This window comes from Anarhichas minor, unplaced genomic scaffold (assembly GCF_050575085.1).
Source record: "Anarhichas minor isolate MPS153535 unplaced genomic scaffold, ASM5057508v1 ptg000071l, whole genome shotgun sequence".
In the NCBI taxonomy this organism is placed as follows: Eukaryota; Metazoa; Chordata; class Actinopteri; order Perciformes; family Anarhichadidae; genus Anarhichas; species Anarhichas minor.
In genome coordinates, this window is record NW_027466517.1 from 201,150 (window position 1) to 219,141 (window position 17,992).

At 42.7% G+C, this 17,992-nt stretch overlaps 3 protein-coding genes across 6 annotated transcripts in view; 2 read left to right on the plus strand and 1 right to left on the minus strand.

Annotated features, from left to right (window-relative positions):
- The first annotated feature begins 379 nt into the window (after window positions 1–379).
- On the plus strand, window positions 380–8,722 carry dipk1ab (divergent protein kinase domain 1Ab). 3 transcript variants are annotated; one of them, XM_076079206.1, is made up of 5 exons: window positions 380–433; window positions 5,941–6,075; window positions 6,207–6,314; window positions 6,404–6,580; window positions 7,910–8,722. In XM_076079206.1, the coding sequence occupies exons 1-5, from the start codon at window positions 380–382 to the stop codon at window positions 8,720–8,722; spliced, it is 1,287 nt and encodes a 428-aa protein (XP_075935321.1). The 3 variants fall into 3 exon arrangements, with proteins under 3 accessions (XP_075935321.1, XP_075935323.1, XP_075935322.1); XM_076079208.1 differs by lacking the exon at window positions 6,404–6,580; XM_076079207.1 differs by lacking the exon at window positions 5,941–6,075.
- Window positions 8,723–9,326: 604 nt separating this feature from the next.
- Window positions 9,327–14,057, minus strand: rpl5b (ribosomal protein L5b). The gene is made up of 8 exons (XM_076079211.1): window positions 13,912–14,057; window positions 13,349–13,418; window positions 13,144–13,259; window positions 12,682–12,816; window positions 12,330–12,532; window positions 10,763–10,940; window positions 9,743–9,831; window positions 9,327–9,486 (listed from the first exon to the last, which is right to left on the minus strand). The coding sequence occupies exons 1-8, from the start codon at window positions 13,912–13,914 to the stop codon at window positions 9,387–9,389; spliced, it is 894 nt and encodes a 297-aa protein (XP_075935326.1). The 5' UTR covers window positions 13,915–14,057; the 3' UTR covers window positions 9,327–9,386.
- The window catches only part of evi5b (ecotropic viral integration site 5b), a 31,217-nt gene continuing 26,867 nt past the window's right edge, over window positions 13,643–17,992 (plus strand). Inside the window, exon 1 of one of the 2 annotated variants that reach the window (XM_076079204.1) lies at window positions 13,643–13,780. The gene's annotated coding sequence lies outside the window, so the exon portion shown is untranslated. Of the gene's footprint in view, window positions 13,781–16,788; window positions 17,036–17,992 lie in introns of those variants that run through there. The other variant, XM_076079205.1, reaches the window with a different exon arrangement.

The window sequence follows — 17,992 nt, forward strand, 5'->3', positions numbered from 1 at the left end:
ATGAAGGCTATATGAAGCTTGTTGTTGGAGGAGCCCCAGCGTGCCTGTACTCAGCATCCATCTTTTTACATGAAAACATATATACTGAAGGCTACACACTGTTCCCCATCCTCCTCCTGTAATTGGTCAAAACGCCCCGAGGAGTGATCGCGGACAATATGAGCCTCACTTCGCTGCAGTCGACGGCGCAGCTCGGTCTGGCGCCGCCGCGCGTCGCCGCCTCCAAACACGCATCATTCACGGTGCTGCCGACAGAATTAGTAATGTCTCATACTCGGGAAATGTCCAGGGTTCGTCCTATAGGCGTTGCCCGACACCGCGCGAAGCGTGCGCCGAATTTCCTTCCTCGACAGCTTGTGTGAGATGTTCTCCATTTGCCATGGCAAGAGGTCTGTTTCCATGGGGGCTCTTCAGAAAGCCGCTGCACATCCAGGTAAGCTTCTGGGAAATCCCTCCTCACTCTGGTGTCCAACTGGGAATCGACCCCTCGGGTCTGTTTACGCAGTAGCTTCTATCTGTATACACTCAGATGTCAGCTGTAGATAAGCCGCGATGCGACTGATTCATTCACCTGTTCTACTTTATCATTTGACCTTCATTTCGCACATCGATTGGTGGCAATTTGCAGGAATCACTGTTAAAGGCTTTTCCACACAGAATCATAAAGTCACTTGATGCTCGACGGCTCAACCATCCTCCTGATCCTCGTTGCTGTAGCAACCACATCCATAATACATCGTGCTGGTACAGCCAGTCACATTAAAAAGAGACTGTATCTGCGGCTGCAAAACTTTAGTATCGCCTTATGACATGAGTCATTCACTGTTTCCTTAGTCCTTCTTCGGGGTACCACAGAACACTTGGATTACATAAAATCATAGAGCTGCATATGACATGGCGCTGCTGCCCTGGTTCTCCTCATCTCGGAAGATGTTGAAGAACATTATGTAACATGTTTGATGTGAGTGAAATTAGGTGAATTCCACTGTGGCTTTCCTCATAAGTAAAATTAAACGCTGCTGCTAGGGAAGCCCCTCAATGACACGTGGAGGTCTCGGGAACCCACATTTAAGGTTAGATAATTGATAGAAAGCACATTCCCCGGCTGGCTCAAGTGTTTCAAAGTGCCTCCCTGCGGCTGCGTCATCACACCATTCTGACTCGAGCTCTCTGCTGTTTGTCTTTGAGACATTTGGCAAATGTTGGTCGAACGTGGTCTCATCTGAGCCGCTGGCGTGTGCTTCCTGCCCGCCTGCCCCCAATGCATTTCAGAGACAAAAACTGTCAAGTGCAGTGAAATAGAGGGAGAAACAGCCGGTCTCCAGGGACAGCCACCCGCATCGCTCCGTTTTCTAGGCCACCTCAGCCTTCCGGTGACAACTTAAGAAGTGTCAGCCTGTGATCCTGTAGAGAAGCTATTTCCACTGAAATACAAGAGCTGACAAGTCCTGCAAGCGGGAAATGTTGGTCTTGTTCCTATATGCAGATTTTTTCTATATCTGTACAGATATAGAAAAACACAGAATGTTCGTGCTCATCCTTCAAAGGTGATGCAAAGATCATTTTGTCTCTTGTGTCTTTAAGTCATGCTGCAGAGTTCAAAGACACCGTTTAAAGGCAAAGTGTGTGAAAGCATGTAGTGCCTATTGAAAACGTTAGAGTAGTTATCTAATGCTGTGACATCCATTGAGACAGTTTTCATGACGTTAAGAGCTTTGCTCGTTCCAAAAATGTAACTTTTTGAATGCAATTCAATATTTCAACAAGTCATGTACACATTACTAGTTTTTTTTTATCATTTCCATTTCTATTTAAAGGCTCCTTGTCGTAGTTTTTCTCGCTGATGTTCACATCATTACCTTGTACATGGTAATCTCCTGCATTTTATATTTAACATTAATACCCTAAAATTATAATAATCTGTTTTTTATATGCAGATGACATTATTTACATAACTGAGAGGAAAAGAGTTATCATTTTGATGGCTGTTTCTTACAGTAGTTTATTCTGGGGATTGGTAGTCCCTGCATTGTAAATATGTTGGATGAGGGTTAAAGTAACCTATATTAGTTACATAATGTTTGTACAAATAAAATATGAGTAAAAAAATGGCCCCAAAAGGGAGCATTTCAGCATGGAATAAGTTCAAAATCTATGATGATGTCTAACATATATCCTCCAGGTGAGTGCACAGCATCAACTTTAATTCCATGGCCATTAATTACATTCATTTATTAATTTCAAGTTGCACAAACTGCCAATTGTTGACATTTTGTTTGTCCTACAACCTTTTCTGCATATTAATGCCAAAACAAAACAAAAACACTGACATGCATTCACAATAGCAGAGATGGAAAGATAAAGTTCTAAAGAACATTTTCATAACCCAACTTTTTCACTGATATCAGCGTCAATTTTGAGGCTTTGTAAATATACACTCCAGTACAAACTGAGATGATGTTGAATCAGACCAAATGTATGTTGGGAGGTAAATCGTTAGAAGCCTTATTGGGATATTTTGCACAATGCACTTCTTGGTTCAGATCTGGGAGGGGGCTTCCCCACAGGGAGCTGCAGTCCTTGCCTGCATCGCTTGTGTGTGAACACCATGCTCTTGATGTGAGATTCACAGCACCATGACAGACAGAACAACTGCTGATAAAGTAATGTTCACATGTGTTATTGTCGCAGTATTGAGTCAGCATGGAAATATGTGGGCTTTGTGTGTGTGTGGGGGGGGGGGGGGGTTGCTTACTGTCTGGACTGTGATGACTCAGATCTCTGTAGTGTCTGTGCAGACAGCGTGGCATTCTTTCTTTCTTTTTCCTTCAGAGAGTCTGTGACAAGTGGAGAGGCATGCTACTGGTGCATAACTCTCAGGTTGTCCTCAGCATTTCATGCACAAACAGCATGCCGTATCTTTTGATTTTAATATTTGTCATGCAAACTATTTGCGGGTATATGCTGTTATTCACTCCCCTCGCCCCGTCCATCTTCTGTTATCATGTCTTTCTCGGCTCTGCACAGTGGCCCATTAACCGGCAGCCTCTGAGGGATAGCTTTATAATCATACATAATGGATGAATGGTGTGCAGGCTGCAAAAAGCCAAGTGTCAGAACAGTAATGTGCTGCTCTTGATCAGCTTTAAATCTCCTCTCTGCCTCAGTGGTTCAACATCAGCTTGCACGCTGTAACCGTACAGCGCTTGAGTCTTTGCATGTATAACTGAACCTTCGGGGTTGAGATGGTTTGAACACACAGGCTCCCCAACAGGGCTGTGGGTGGATGCAGACTAGGAGGGAGTTCAACCAGATCGAGGCAGACCGTTTCTTTCCACCCACCTCAGCACATGGCCACAGCTCCCAGTCAGTCTCTAATTAATAGCTGTCACAGCAGCCACAATCAATATCACCTCATTAGCCATGTTTGTGTAATTCTCTCCCTTCACAAAGGGTCAATACATAATCCCGCAGATAGAAATGCATCGGCCAGAGTTGAAATGAAAGCCACAGAGTATGTCGATTAGAAAAAGGCCAACCATACGTTTGTTTCCCCACAGAGTGTTATTTCCGTAATGCTTTTGCTGTTGATGCATTTCACCTACGGAAAAATCAATAAGGAGGTACTGGCAGCACTAGTGTGGTCACTGCTTTTACATTTCCTGTGGGCCAGCACGGTCAGATTTGTAAGTGAACCAGTCAATAAATAAAGCAGCAGAAACTATTTTTAAATCGCACGAGTTAAATTGCTTGTCAGTGATCATTTGATCATTTACCATTTCTGAGAGATGATTTGTATTGTATGTACAATAAAGGTATCTGTCAATTGGACTTATTTCCTTAACAGCAAAATCAGCTGTCAGAGAGTAATCTAAAATGTATAGAGGTGAATGTAACACAACATGTTTGATTTTTGTAGACTGGTTGAAGACCGTAAACCAGAAAACACACAGGAGCTGTCGGCGGATCGGAATCAAAGATGTGACTGACTGTACTCAGGGATTTTAGAAATACTAATATTGAATTAATAACTAATTATTAATAGTTAATCACTCCAGTGCAACTCAAAAGAATTAAGCTTGTGAAATGTACTGATTTCTTTTTTAATAATTGTATTCCTAAACTTAACTGTTAAATCATATTTTCTGTATCATAATTCTACTTTCTTTAAAGGGGACATATCATGCTCATTTTTATGTTCATACATGTATTTTGGGTTTCTACTGTAACATATGTACATGCTTTAAAGTAAAGAAAGAACACTTTATATTTATTATACTGTCTGTCTGTATTCGTCCTCTGTCTGAAACGCTCCGTTTCAGTGCCTGTCTCTTTAAGACCCTTATGTATGGTTAGTGACGGTCTGGTAAACAAAGCAATGCATGTAACAGTTAAGGACACATATACTTACTAATGATTAAAGACTAAACAGCTGAAAGGAGAGTGGATATTGAACTTAGTTCTTTCAGGTGACCAGATGTGTAAATTGGTAACCCATTCACCGATTTTCTATGGCGATAATATGTCAGTGTAATGTTGACAGGCTGTGATGCTGCCCCCAAGTGGCCACATGTAAAATAATGCAGGTTTGAAGATATTAAGTGTTAAAATGATCAGAATTAGCCTTCAAATACAAATCCTGTGCAACTAGAGTGTAAACTCCTCACGTTGTTAAATTCTCAGAATTAGAGAAGAACATAAAGACATTCTCAGCAATAATGAAGAAAACATGACCTCTACGTCCTCACTGGTATCTACAGCCCGGACAGCAATGGCAGGAAAATATACTGACATGCTTCCTCCTAAAAACAATAGAGTAACATGAGATTAAGGACCACTGCTTGGAGAGAAACTAGATTACAGAGTGACATATAGAGGCTGTCTGAAAGCTCTCTTTCTGTATTATCTGTGGTGTCAAAGGCACAAAATGGATGGGAAATCCATTTAGAGACACATACAAATGTAATCTCTTTGTCAACACTGAAAAGAAACATCTTGTGCTTCTAAGTTTGCTTTTTTTTATTAGTTTGAGTGCATAGGAAAAGAGTGACCAATGAGCTATTTCACATTTAACTGTAAAGTTGTCAGAAAGATGAAGATGAAGCAGCACAGAGTGTTACAGAAAGTAAAAGTAGTGTGTGTGTGTGTGTGCAAGAATCCATAATGGAAGTACTGTTAAAAACTCCTGTTCTCCAATTGGAAGACTGCCATTATTGATCTAAGCAGACTGTATTCATCAGCGGGGGAATTAGAAAGAAAATCAAAAGACAAGGTAATGAGGCTGGAGTCGCTCTAAATGTTCCACTGTTTCTGTGCCAGACCGCAAACACCATTTACTGTTAATTACTGAGCACCTATTTAGAGGCAAATGCACTAATGATGTACTCAGTGACACAACTCACTTGGGAGCTCATTTGTATTCCACTAACTGGCCCGTTCCCACACTCACAGACCAAATGACTTCACTGTAAACATCAATTAAAAGATTGCCATATTGGCTCCTGTATTCTAATCTTTAAAAGATTTGATATTTTTAGGTTAGGTTGACAGAACACACGCTGAGCACATATGTTCCATTTCATCAATAGTGATCCTGAGATGTTAGCCAAAGTGCTCCATGGGGGGTTGCACAGGAAATGCAAATTCATTGTCAGGGCTCACTGTGAGCTCTGCTCATGAAAGAAGAAGGGACTGATGAACCGGGCCTTTAACAACAAGCATGACTCTCATCCCCTCATCTCGTCTGAAAAATCCATTTATCCGTCTGGCCTCAGATCACCCCGGCCAGTTTAATGCACTGAAACATCCACACTGCCAATAATTTATCATTTGTATGGGCATAATCGGACGGAGTATTTCATTTAGAACACTGATTTACCACCGAACCTTAATATATGATGTAATTGAGTGATAGAAACCTTTGAAATCTGTTTCCAACAGGCCAAATTGTCCTACATGCATATGAAGTACCTGTTCTTTTCCTGGCTGGCCGTGTTTGTGGGGAGCTGGATAGTGTATGTCGAGTACTCGTCCTACACAGAGCTGTGTCGTGGGCACGACTGTAAAAATTCAATAGTGAGTATGCCGACCCATCCACACCGTGTTCTACATACTGTATGTCCTATATTCTTGCCGCTTGATAATATTGCTTTTTTTCCCCCAGTTCCTGACATGCAGCCTACCAACATTTCCATTGTATTTTTCAGTGTGATAAATACAGGAAAGGAGTCATCGACGGCTCGGCCTGCAGCAGCCTTTGTGAGAAAGACACGCTTTATCTGGGGAAGTGCTTCACTGCCAAGCCCAAAAGCCAGGTCAGTCTTTTTATTTCTTATCAAATACTCCTTCCCAGTCTGCTTGTAGTGAATCCAGCTGCACCTCAGGCCTACGCTGTTTATTTTAGGTGTACTCTGGCAGCTGGGGAGACCTGGAGGGTGTCATTAAGTGCCAGATGGAGGAGGCTCCTCATTACGATTTGGGAAGCGAGATGGAGCCGAGGAAGGAGACTTCGGCCTTCAACAAGCCCACCAAGGGGACCTCTGTGGAAAAGTTCAGAGAGATGATCCTCAACCACCTAAAGGTCAGGAAGCCCTCGTTAAAGCTGCAGCTGGTAACTTAAATCAAAACAACTTTGTCATATTTGCTGAAATTGTCACTACATCCTGACAGATACTATAAAAATCAGGTTTCTCCCCCTCTTCAGCGCTCCTAATTGGCTTTGGAAGATTCCACCGCGCCCAAAGAAAAACCACAAATCAGAGCTGAGGAGTCTCTGACGCAGCAGCCAATCACTGCTCGCGAAGCTCTTGAACTCCGATCAAACTGTGAAACCACGCAGCTACGATCAGATACGAATCGAGATTCTGATTCTGTATTTACTTTTTCTCGCCTCAAATGTTATCAGAAACATATTTTAGTGTATTTTTTTCAGCTGTAAAATGAGTAAGTTGGCTCTAGTCATTTTCAACATGGCGGCCGGGTCACAATCTTTCTCATTTGACAGTGTGATAGAACATTTCATTGTGCTTAATAATGTTCTACTGTGGTTTTTCTTCTTTGCTTTATTCAATGTTTGACAAACCTATATGGGATGTCTGCTCTAACCTCCTTCTCAAGGAAGGATCTGAAAGGGAGTGTTTGTGGAATGTTTAGATTAGATCAGTCGTATCTTTGATGTAGGGAGTGCAGACAGTAATCACAGAATGTTCAGTTTAGAGGTAGTAAACCACTGGATGGACAGATTAGGATCTGTCGTAAATGTTTTATTGCAGGTACTATTGTAAAATGTGTAGAGTAGAAACACACCTTCCCCCTTCTCTCTTGATGCTCTGACCTTTTAAAAGATGTGCTCAAACTGCACACAGGTCACTCTCTCCATCCCACAGACAACACAGTGCGATGATTGAGTCTTCTCTGCGCAGGGAATAAATACTCATTCCTTATTTCAGTGTTATAGGACTCACTCAGTGCTATTGTATAGTTTTTCCACCACAGCAGCTGAACAGTAAACTAAAGTATGTTTTTGAAAACATTTGAGGCGAGAAATAAGACAATACAGTAACAGAATAGTGATATAATTGTTGAACAGCGCTGCGTTCATGACCAGTGATTGACGGCTGCGTTGGAGACTCCTCGGCTCTGATTGGTTGTTTTCTTTGCAGGCGTGGTAGAATCTTTAAAAAGCCATTAGGAGCATTAAAAGAAGGCAGAGGAACCTGATTTTATCACAGATTATCGGTCTCGTGTGCTACTGTCAGGACAAAGTGACCGTCTGAGCAGATATAATAAAGATATATTTGATAAAAGTCACCAACTGTAGCTTCAAACACAAGATCAAATATAATCCAGCATTGAGTCCAACTTAAAAAGCTCTGGTTTGTCTTAAAGCTTCTTTCCTTTTCTTTTACAGGCTAAAGTGGGCGATCAGGCCAACATTGCTGACCTGGCAACCCAAGTATTGTCGATAACGGATGCCAACAAAGACGGTCACATCTCGCTGCCCGAGGCTCGCTCCACGTGGGCTCTGCTGCAGCTCAATGAATTCCTGTTGGCATTAGTCCTACAAGACAGAGAGCACACGCCCAAGTTACTGGGCTTCTGTGGAGACTTGTACGTGATGGAGAAGGTGCCACATTCCCCCCTGTACGGCATCAGCCTTCCCTGGATCATCGAGGTGTGGATTCCTGCGGGTGTGCGCCGCAGTATGGACCAGTGGTTCACCCCCTCCTGGCCACACAAAGCCAAGATCGCCATCGGACTGCTGGAACTGGTCGAGGACGTTTTCCACGGCACTTTCGGCAGCTTCCTCATGTGCGACGTGAGCGCCACCAGCTTCGGCTACAACGACCGGCACGACCTGAAGGTGATGGACGCGCGGTACATCGTTCCCGAAGCCATCTTCCAAGAAGACATCAGGCAGCAGCGCTGCGATGCGGACGAGGATTGCCTCTACGGGGCGGACTGCCTCACTTCCTGCGATCTCACCAAGCACCGCTGCACACCAGAGGTCACCAGGCCCAACTTGGCCAAAGCCTGCGAGGCGCTCAAGGACTACATCCTGAGAGGCGCCCCGTCCGATGTCAGGGAGGAGCTCGAGAAGCAGCTGTACGCTTGCATCGCACTGAAAGGTTCAGCTGAACAGATGGAAATTGAGCACTCGCTGATTCTGAACAATCTCAAGAGCTTACTATGGAAGAAAATCTCTCACACTAAAGACTCCTAATAAATGGGAAAGCGTTCGGGGGCAAAGACTGATTCCTTCCCTTCCGTTTTGAAATAAAATATTGGACTGTTTTCCACCGTGGAGACAGAAGTACATGATTCCCCGTATTTATTCATCTCGACGTGTAACTGACGTTTTATCCTGAAGCAGTTGTCAATGAATGTCACCTTTCATATTATATCTTAAGTTAACTTTATTATAGTGGAGCAAAATGAGCAAGTGCAATTTCTCTGAAACCGTGACTGACATCAATAAATTTGACTCAACTGTACAAAGTCTGAATAGTGAGCGCTTGCTTAACCCTCTGCAGTGCACCATGTAGTAGTTAGTGAGCCCTTGACTTCTTGATTTACCCTTTGGTTCAACTCACTCAATAGACAACTTCTGTCTAGAACACGGCAGTTTGCAGAAATTATTTCATGACTGCTTTTTTTTTTTTCTTCATACAAGCACATCAGCCTATAAGCCACGATGCCATCAAGTGGTTAAATTACACAACACTTTCCTATAAAAAAATATATATATAATAAGGGGCTCAAGAAACCCCCGACAGTGCCAATAAATGACAATACAATATATGAAAAAGTACACAAGAGGACGTGACTCCTTTTCGATAGATTTATTAGAACAAATTTCCACATGAGGAACGGAGCAGACCGACGCCTCAGTCTGCATCCTCCTGTTCCTGCGCCCGGAGGAAGCTGGCCTTCTTCTGGGCGACGCGGTCTTTCCTCTGGGCCAGAGAGAGCTTGGCACGGTTCCACCTAGGTCACACACAAAAAAGAAGCACAGTTAGCATTTGCAGTTTTTTGTATTTAACAGTTGCAAGTCTTGTTGTACTTTCCTGGTGTCCGAATAAGTCTTAACTTTCATTCCAAGCTGTACTATACTACGGCCATGTGGCAGAGTTGCCGTATTCAAGAGCTCAGACTGAATACTTTACTCCCAACTTTTAATCAAACTGGTGTGAGATCTTAGAACAAGCCTAAACAAATATTTTAACACATCAGCATTTCTCACCTCTTCTTCTTGACTTCTTTGGGGATCTTCTTTTCGTGGATTGGATTCTCGCGAATATCAGCATGAGCCTTTTTGTACATTCCCTCAATCTGAAAGAAAGACAAGACGAGTCATCAGAATTATGGGTGCAATTCATTCTTCACTCACTCAAGATGCAAATATTTGAAGTTTCATATCCAAGAAATTAAGATTTACTCAACATTTCTCATGTAGCTTCAAACTTGTTAGCTCTTTCTGTGGTCATTTACAATTACCAAGATTTAACAAGCAGTCTAAAGAGGCCGTTTGTAAATCTTGAACCGAGCATTTTCTACAGAGACAATCGTTAAATCTCGCTCCTCTCTTGTGCCACCAGGTGGTGTTGCTTACGGCCCAAGAGTCACAAAAACATGAAACCCTTCGACTGGAAAGATTTGAGAATGAATGTTTTTAGATGAAGCTCTGTCAATGGGATTATGATGTTAATAAACATGAATTACTGGGACAAATGGAGCCACTGCCCAATTACACAGGGCTATGGCTGAATTTAAGCTGTTTTTTAACATCCAACACTTATTTATTTTTAACAGTGCAAGCTGCGTCATCTATTACAAGCACCAAAACCAGATTAATTGTTGGGTAATTATGTATTTTTCCTTGATCACTGTGCCATGACTCGAGATCTTTCTTCTGATAAATCACTAGCAGCCGTGTGCAACTGTGGCTAAGTGGATAGCAGGGCCGTCTTTCAATCAGCGGTTCAATCCCCGGCTCCGGCTCTGCTAGTCGCATGTCAATGTGTCCTTGAGCAAGACACTTAACCCCAAAGTGCTCCCGTAGCTGTGCCTACGGTGTAGAAATGTGATAGACTCTGAATTCTAAGTTGCTTTGGATAAAAGCATCTGCTAAATGACTGTAATGTAATGTAATCTGCCACTAATGAGATCAGTTGATAGATAGAAGCTCTTCCACCACAAGTTGATTGGTTCACGTCTACCATCCAGATGCAGCACAGTTTCACGCTGCGTAAAGACGACTTGCCATATCGGGGGCGACTCCGTTCTTGATGAAGCGGGAGAACTGCTTCTTGTAAGCGTCCTCGTCCTCCTCCATCAGGTAGCTCATGTACTCGGACACGTTGACGCCCATGATGTGCTTGCGGTGAACCTCAGCGTTGAACTCCTTGCTCTCTGGATCATAGCCAGGGAAGCGCTTGGTGCTGTGGGGGGGGAATAAAAAAAAAAAAAGGTTAATCCCAGGAGGTTCAGTAAGCATTTAATAGACAATATTCAAAATAGTCAAGCAGAGCCGTGTGACTTTATATCAAGGCACAATGAACACAGCACTGCATCATGGTGCGCACAACTCCCGTGTGTGTTATCCAAACAGCATTACATTCTGTATGGGGCAACTACACCAGCTTCATAATGACAACATCTCATCGTGTCTTCTGCATTCAGGCAAGCTGTTCAGAGTCAATAGTCACACGAGCCGGACCGCCTCCACATGTGGCCAGGCAGATCCACCACACTGACCCTGTGGTGCACAGTGTAGTCAGCTGCAGGTTGTTCATTAATGCTCGGTGGCAGAACCTGCCATACGGATCCGTTTGTAACCGGACAACTAGCATTCAATTTCACAGCTAACTGAATGCATGTTTTAGTACTATGTCCTTGCAGTTTTTCCACGAGAAATTGTGTCTTTGAATCATCTCCTCTGAATTACGGGCAACACAAATCAGATGCCGTGTCGGCCATGCCAAATGAGAGTTTAAGTGCAACACCAGATATTTCACTCATTGTACAAGCGCACAGATGAAGCCAACATGTAAACTATGAGTGTCCTAATTGGCACCTCTGGAAGACATCCGACAGGATGGGGGGGGGGGGGGGGGCCTCTTCAAGCAGCAAGAAACTCAAGTAACTTTCATTCAACATGCTCGGATCCCTTTATACAACCCCCTTCCTACTCAAACCCTCTTCAAGCGTTCACAATTTTCTGAGAGCCTCTATTTAGATATTTCATGCATTTAAAAACAACACCGCCGCGATTAAACAGACCATAGCTCAATATCTGTCAAGGCGGTCACAGAAACATGCCTTGAATTACATCCACATCACCATGACAGGTGAGGTAATACCAACTGAACCATTTCTTCACTGCACTACAATTTTAATATCAAACCTCACCGGCTGTCATTACCACAAGTCAATTTATGAGACAGGCCGTCTGTGCAATATAACAAAACTATTTAAAAAGAAAAGCTTGTCAAAAGATGGCCTGCATTAAAAGGCTTTTGTCACAAACATTTTGACTCAATAGTTTGAAACTCAGAGGTGCGACTGATAACATTAACGAAGACTCTGGATAATTAAAGTCTCCCAAAGCAAAGCACCAAGAAGCAACATTGAAGATTTCTATAATGCAAGACGCAAACACTATAAATTATAAGTGTTTCCACCAGTCTGACCAACACACATTGCATTCAAGGTGTCACGTAAAAAAACAAAAAAAGACGAAAATCTTTTCAACCAAATCCTATTTTGGAATGAAACTTCATTGCTCTCACATAGCAGAGAACAGCATCAACTCTACTGTGACAGGTTACCTGTGTGGGATGGACAGGCCTCCATCCACAGCCCCCTTCAGAGCGCCGAACACCTTGTTGCCTGTGGTGGTTCTGGCAAGCCCGGCATCCAGGTAGCAGGTGAACGCGCCCGGCTGACCGTCAATGCTCTCCACGTTGAACTCGTTGCCCGTCACCTCTACCTGGCCCTCATACACCTTATCCAGGCCAAACTTGTTCAGCAGCTGAGGGCGAAAAAAGAGTCACCCGGTACAGCAGAATTTCTCTCATTCAGGTTAACCTGGATTAGAACACAAAAGGCCATTCACCATGAAAACGCACTTAAGTTAAGGGTCATATGATATCACGTATGTAAACAGATGTCTGTACGTACTCTACGGGCCAGCAGCAGACCAGTGCTGTAGGCTGCTGCGTAGTTCGTCAAGCCCACGGTGACCCCGTACTTTGGCAGCTCGTGTGAGTAGGCCGCACACACGATCATGTCGCCCTCAATCTTGGCATAGGCGATCTGCAATGCAATCACAATCAATCAATTTAAAAGCACACACATGTTGATCTGGACTGCAACAGCCCTCGACTGATGACGAGTATTTCTAGTACACCATACATGGTAAAGCAGTTCAGATTGATGTATGGATGCAGCATTCGACTGTGTGAAACAATTGGGGAAAAACTCCACATCATGATTTGACCATGTTTAAATTAACTCAGAAACTACCATTTACAATTTATTTCGTCTGATTCTCTGTTGTTGGCGTACTGCAGGCCACATAAACATACCGTCAGTTCAAAGATGTCAACAGGTAAAAGCTGTGTAATCTCAGCGTGTGCTCACCTGGCAACAGATGTCCCTGTTGGAGAAACGGACGATCATCCGGTACTTGGGTGTGTTGTACTTGTTCTTATCTTGTACGACAAGGCGCTTGCGGGCAAAGAAGTCAGTCTTTCCCTCTGGAAGAAACACACAAAAAGTATTTAAAAATGACACTAAGCTTACTTTCGAAATGTCACTGAGCTCAGACTGTCACAGGGGGTCTTACCTCTCCTCCTCCTGAATTTCACCTGGTACCTCTTGAAGTAGGACTTGTTCTTCACCACTTTAACAAAACCCTGCAAGAGGACACGCATCAACTTAGCATCAGGGATAAAACATACAGAAACAGAAGCTAGCTTCACGTTAGTGTACTTTGTCCACAGTGGTTCGGCTGTCACTGTCACCGGTAGACCAAGCTAACATTAGCCAGCTCGACCAGTGCAAATGAACGAGGAGTTAGCACAACCGCTACGCAGTGTTCGCGAGCAGCAAACGAGCTAATACGGAGGTGTAGGACATGGAAATTGGGGGGGGATGTGAATTTAAAGACCCACTAGTCAAGCACGGAGGAAAATATCACAGCAAAAATATTCTACAGGAAAAAGGAAGCATTGAGTTTGTGAGGGTAGCCATTAGGCCACGTTCAAGCAGACCGGGGGTAAGCATTACCAGGACTCAATCTATCTTCATCTGAACACCAGCAGCATGTTTTTAAATGTCTGACACCACACAGCGCTCGATGTATGTCTTAGGCACACATGTAGACACGTATTGGGACGAATTACAAACCATATTTGCAGTATTTTTGTCTCCTTATGAAGGAGCCCGGAGCCACAGATTGGGGCTTGACTCCGCTGCACTGGGAAAAGGAAGAGACGCCGTGCGCATGCTCCGTAAATACCGTGTCACAGGATGGGCCGCAGAGGCGCCATGCTGCAGAGGTTTCGCCACTCTGCCCCCTATCGAGCTGGGGCGGCCATTTACCCAAATAACAGCACTCTTCTATATTCCTTTAACCAGAACAAAAGTCTAATTGTGATTGAAATCTGGCCACGGTGTCTCTTTGTTTTGGTCATATTACCATTTTCAAGCCAAGTTCTTCTCGTGTGTTTTTTGGCATTCACTTATAACAACCTATTTTATCAAAACGACAACATGTTCAGCTCATTTAGGACATGGTGGCTATTCAATTCCTTCATATTGTTTTAAAATACTCAACTTTTTCATATAGAAAGAATGGGGACAGATTGAGGGGAGTTTTCAACCACATACTCATTCATAACTTCATTCAAACATTGAACTGCTCACAACCATTTTGTAACCTGCATGCATTTAAGATGTGTATGGGGTTATAGTGGGCTCAGTCTTTTATTCATTGCCCTCAAAGCGAAGGGTCTGCTGTCCAGACCTCATATTACCTCAATACCTCACACAAAGTTGGCAAAAACTAAAATGGAGACAATTTTTTAACCTGATTCTTCCCCTATTGTGTGCATAAATTATATATACGATGATGCACTTGTAACATGGGAGGTACACAATATGTGTGTCATTCAAGTGTTTTTAGTTGTGAGAACAGTGTTAGTGTGAGTCCTTGTTATTTTGTGTTCTCTACATTTCAGTGTCACATTATAGAACAATAAAATTGGTTGACAATGTGATATGGATACAATGCTCCATCATGGTAGGCCTACATATAGTTTTATTTTTTTGTAATATCAATAAACAGTATATCATGATATTGTTAGTTATGCAGTTGGGCGCCTTCGATAGGAAGCTTCGATTTTGGTACTGAAATATCATGTTGTTCCATCAAGAGCTGATTTTGGGGAATTTGTATTCCTCGGAACATCAGTTCACACGGTTTGCACACAAACAGATTTAACCAGCTGGAATCTGCAGATAGTTTTATTGGTGCTATTTAAAGATAATATCTATACTACTAAGTCTTCAGACGTCACCATGCTGAGTCAGGTATTATTACCCATTACTATAGCAGAAATCCAGCATGTACTTGGCCATTAGTCTGTGAGGATTAAAAAGTGCATCAGTAGAGCATCTGACATATGAATGCAAACAATAACAGCACAGTCACAGTTAACTGAGTAATAAGTCAATTAAACATCTAATGCCACGTAATGATTTTGATCTTTGCTAACTCACCCAACACAAATCTACTAATATTTTTCAGCATTTATTTTCATTCCATTTGAATCCTTTTAGGGCCTTAGTGAATCACTATTCCACCCCGTGTTCATAGCCATCTAACTATTTATGCCTGGCAGACTGAGATGCGATTGTTGTGACGGTGTATCAGATTCCGTGGCCTACAGTCTCCATGGTGTTGCCAAGTCTAACCTACAGCGTCAGCTGCTTTTCCGCTCCATCAATGAGCAGAGGAGTGTCCAACAACCGACAAAAAGACATGCGTCACTGCTCCCATGTAAAACCTGAAAAGTAGGCTGCAGGACTGTTCGGTATGTGAGTGGAGCTTACTCATATTTTCACCAGAGATGGGATGTGGTTACCTCGTGAGTTTCTATTGACAGCCATTGCTCAGTGAAAGCCAGCTGTGTGAGACTATCAAACAAAGAGAAAGAGCTCCTCGTCAGTTTCTAATTCATTTTATCCTAATTTAGGTTCATGGTTTTAGTAAGGACTAACCACTGAGTAAGAACAGAGGGTTTTTTTTTTGGTTTTTTTATTGATTGGTTATTTTCTGATTCAACTATTAAGACAACATACCTTAATTGAATGACAACTGAAGCAACGTTGTTCAGACCTCCAGTCTACTCGGACAGAAGTATCTTTTCTCTCAGCAATGAACATCAGGTAAGTGATCGTAGGTAGATACTGATTAGGAAGCCTGAGACTCTTTTCTGTGACCTAATGTGCTGGGTTGAAACTTCACTGTTACTTGAATAACTCTCAAGGTGAGGTGACATGTAATCATATACGTGCTGAAAGAATGAGTTTGGCTGAATCTGAGATGCTCCCTTTTCTTGGCTCCTGTTTCCTGAACACATTGTCATATACTCTCTATTCTGAGTGCTGCCAGATTTAAAATTTTATATCCAAATGTTGATATTGGTGTCAATTTCAAATTCCAACCAGTTTGCTAGCCCACATCAGTAGACATGTACAGTTTCCAAAAATCAATGTAAAACATCTGAATAAAAGTAAGTAAAGATAAGTCAAACAAAGCTAGCTTCCAGGTGGTGCTGTGGCCATAGCTGAAATACACGTCAGTGCCCTCTGGATAACCATAATGACATAGTCTGGCACTCAACTAGTCGTTTGTAAGGCAACTATTAGCCTACAGTGATGCAGTTATGGTCCAACCAGGATGACATGCTTGACCCCACTTTAGATTGTTTATTATCCAACACAAAGTCAATTGTGTTATATAGTCAGAAGTTTGTTTGCAACAAAAGTAAAATACATAATTACACTTCTACTTCTACTTCTCCTTCCACCTACAAATATTTTTTAATTCAGTATTTCCTCTTTCTGAATGACGGAAAATATATAGCCTAGTTTAAGGTCTCTAATGTGCAGTTCCTCGTCATGAACACTTGGTGGTAGTGTTGTGTCAGGTTTGAGCGGAGGGCGCATGCTCCGTGCGATGTAAACATTTGGTAGGCCGCCGCCGTCTGTCTGCGCTCTGCAGACATTTGTGTACACGTATTATACGGCTGCATGGGCTGGACCGGGGAGTCAATGGGAACTAGCTAGCTAAGTCAACACTGGCTAGCTTTCAAGTGGAAACCTAGCTATGCTAACTTGGAAAAAAATAGCTGATGTGTTCTGATAAAGTGTTGGAAAACCAGTCTTTTCCTAATAACAGTAGGACTATACTTTGGTGCATGGGAAGCAGACGACGTTCGCTGCGGCTGGTTGAAAACGCTTCAAGGTAAAGATGGTCTTTTTTTTTCGGGCTCTGACTAAGTACTGGCGTGAACACTAACTCATAAAACGACTTGGAAGTTACCACCGTATCAGTTCAAGTGAGTTGTATGACATTACATCGAGAAAGTAGACTGTGTCAATCCCAAACTCTTGCATTTGGCTAGCGCAATATTAGCTTTTGTCACAGGTTTCCAGTCAAGCTATTGTAAGTTTAGCTTACAGTTGGAAAAACTAGCTAATTAATTGGCTTGCGAAGGGCTCCAGCTATCGCCTGGAAAGAAAATATAATTAGGTTTGATGAGTTTTTTTTTTCTTCTTCTTCTTGGCAATGTCGAGTTAACTTACCGATGTAACTATTTAACTCTACTGTAAGCCTCGTGGAGCTCGCCAACGTCGGAGCTTTCTGGGAGAAAGACGCTGTATACTGTTGCATTTGATGCTAGATCTCCATTTCAGCTCACTACACCAGCGAGCCATAGAAGGATCTTCTCTGTGTCCGACGCATCGCTCCTCTGTTCACTGCCTGTAAACCAAATGTTTTTGGTGAGAGCATGATGTGTGGCCCCAGCAAAGGGTTTAAACTGCTCAGCAGTGGCATTGGCGGTGTTCACGTGAAGGATATATTTAACTCAAACTCCCGAGAAGTGACCTGCAAGTTACAACAACGCGGCTCTCGGGCCAGAGATTTACCCAAAGTTTAACTACTTAACTGCAGAAAGTACTTCTTACTCGACTGTCATGAAGTATTACAGTAAGCCACACCAGGTCTGATTAATATATGTGAGGACAAGGTCGTGAGAGAGTAAAGGAGGTTTTTGGTTAACTTGATGATCATGACTTGAACACTAGTCACAGCATGTTGATCCAGTGAACTGGGAAAATTGGGCTATTTGTATGCAGAGCCAAACTAATGCCAACCATAAGGATCCATTAAATGTAATGTTATAGTGATATTAGATTC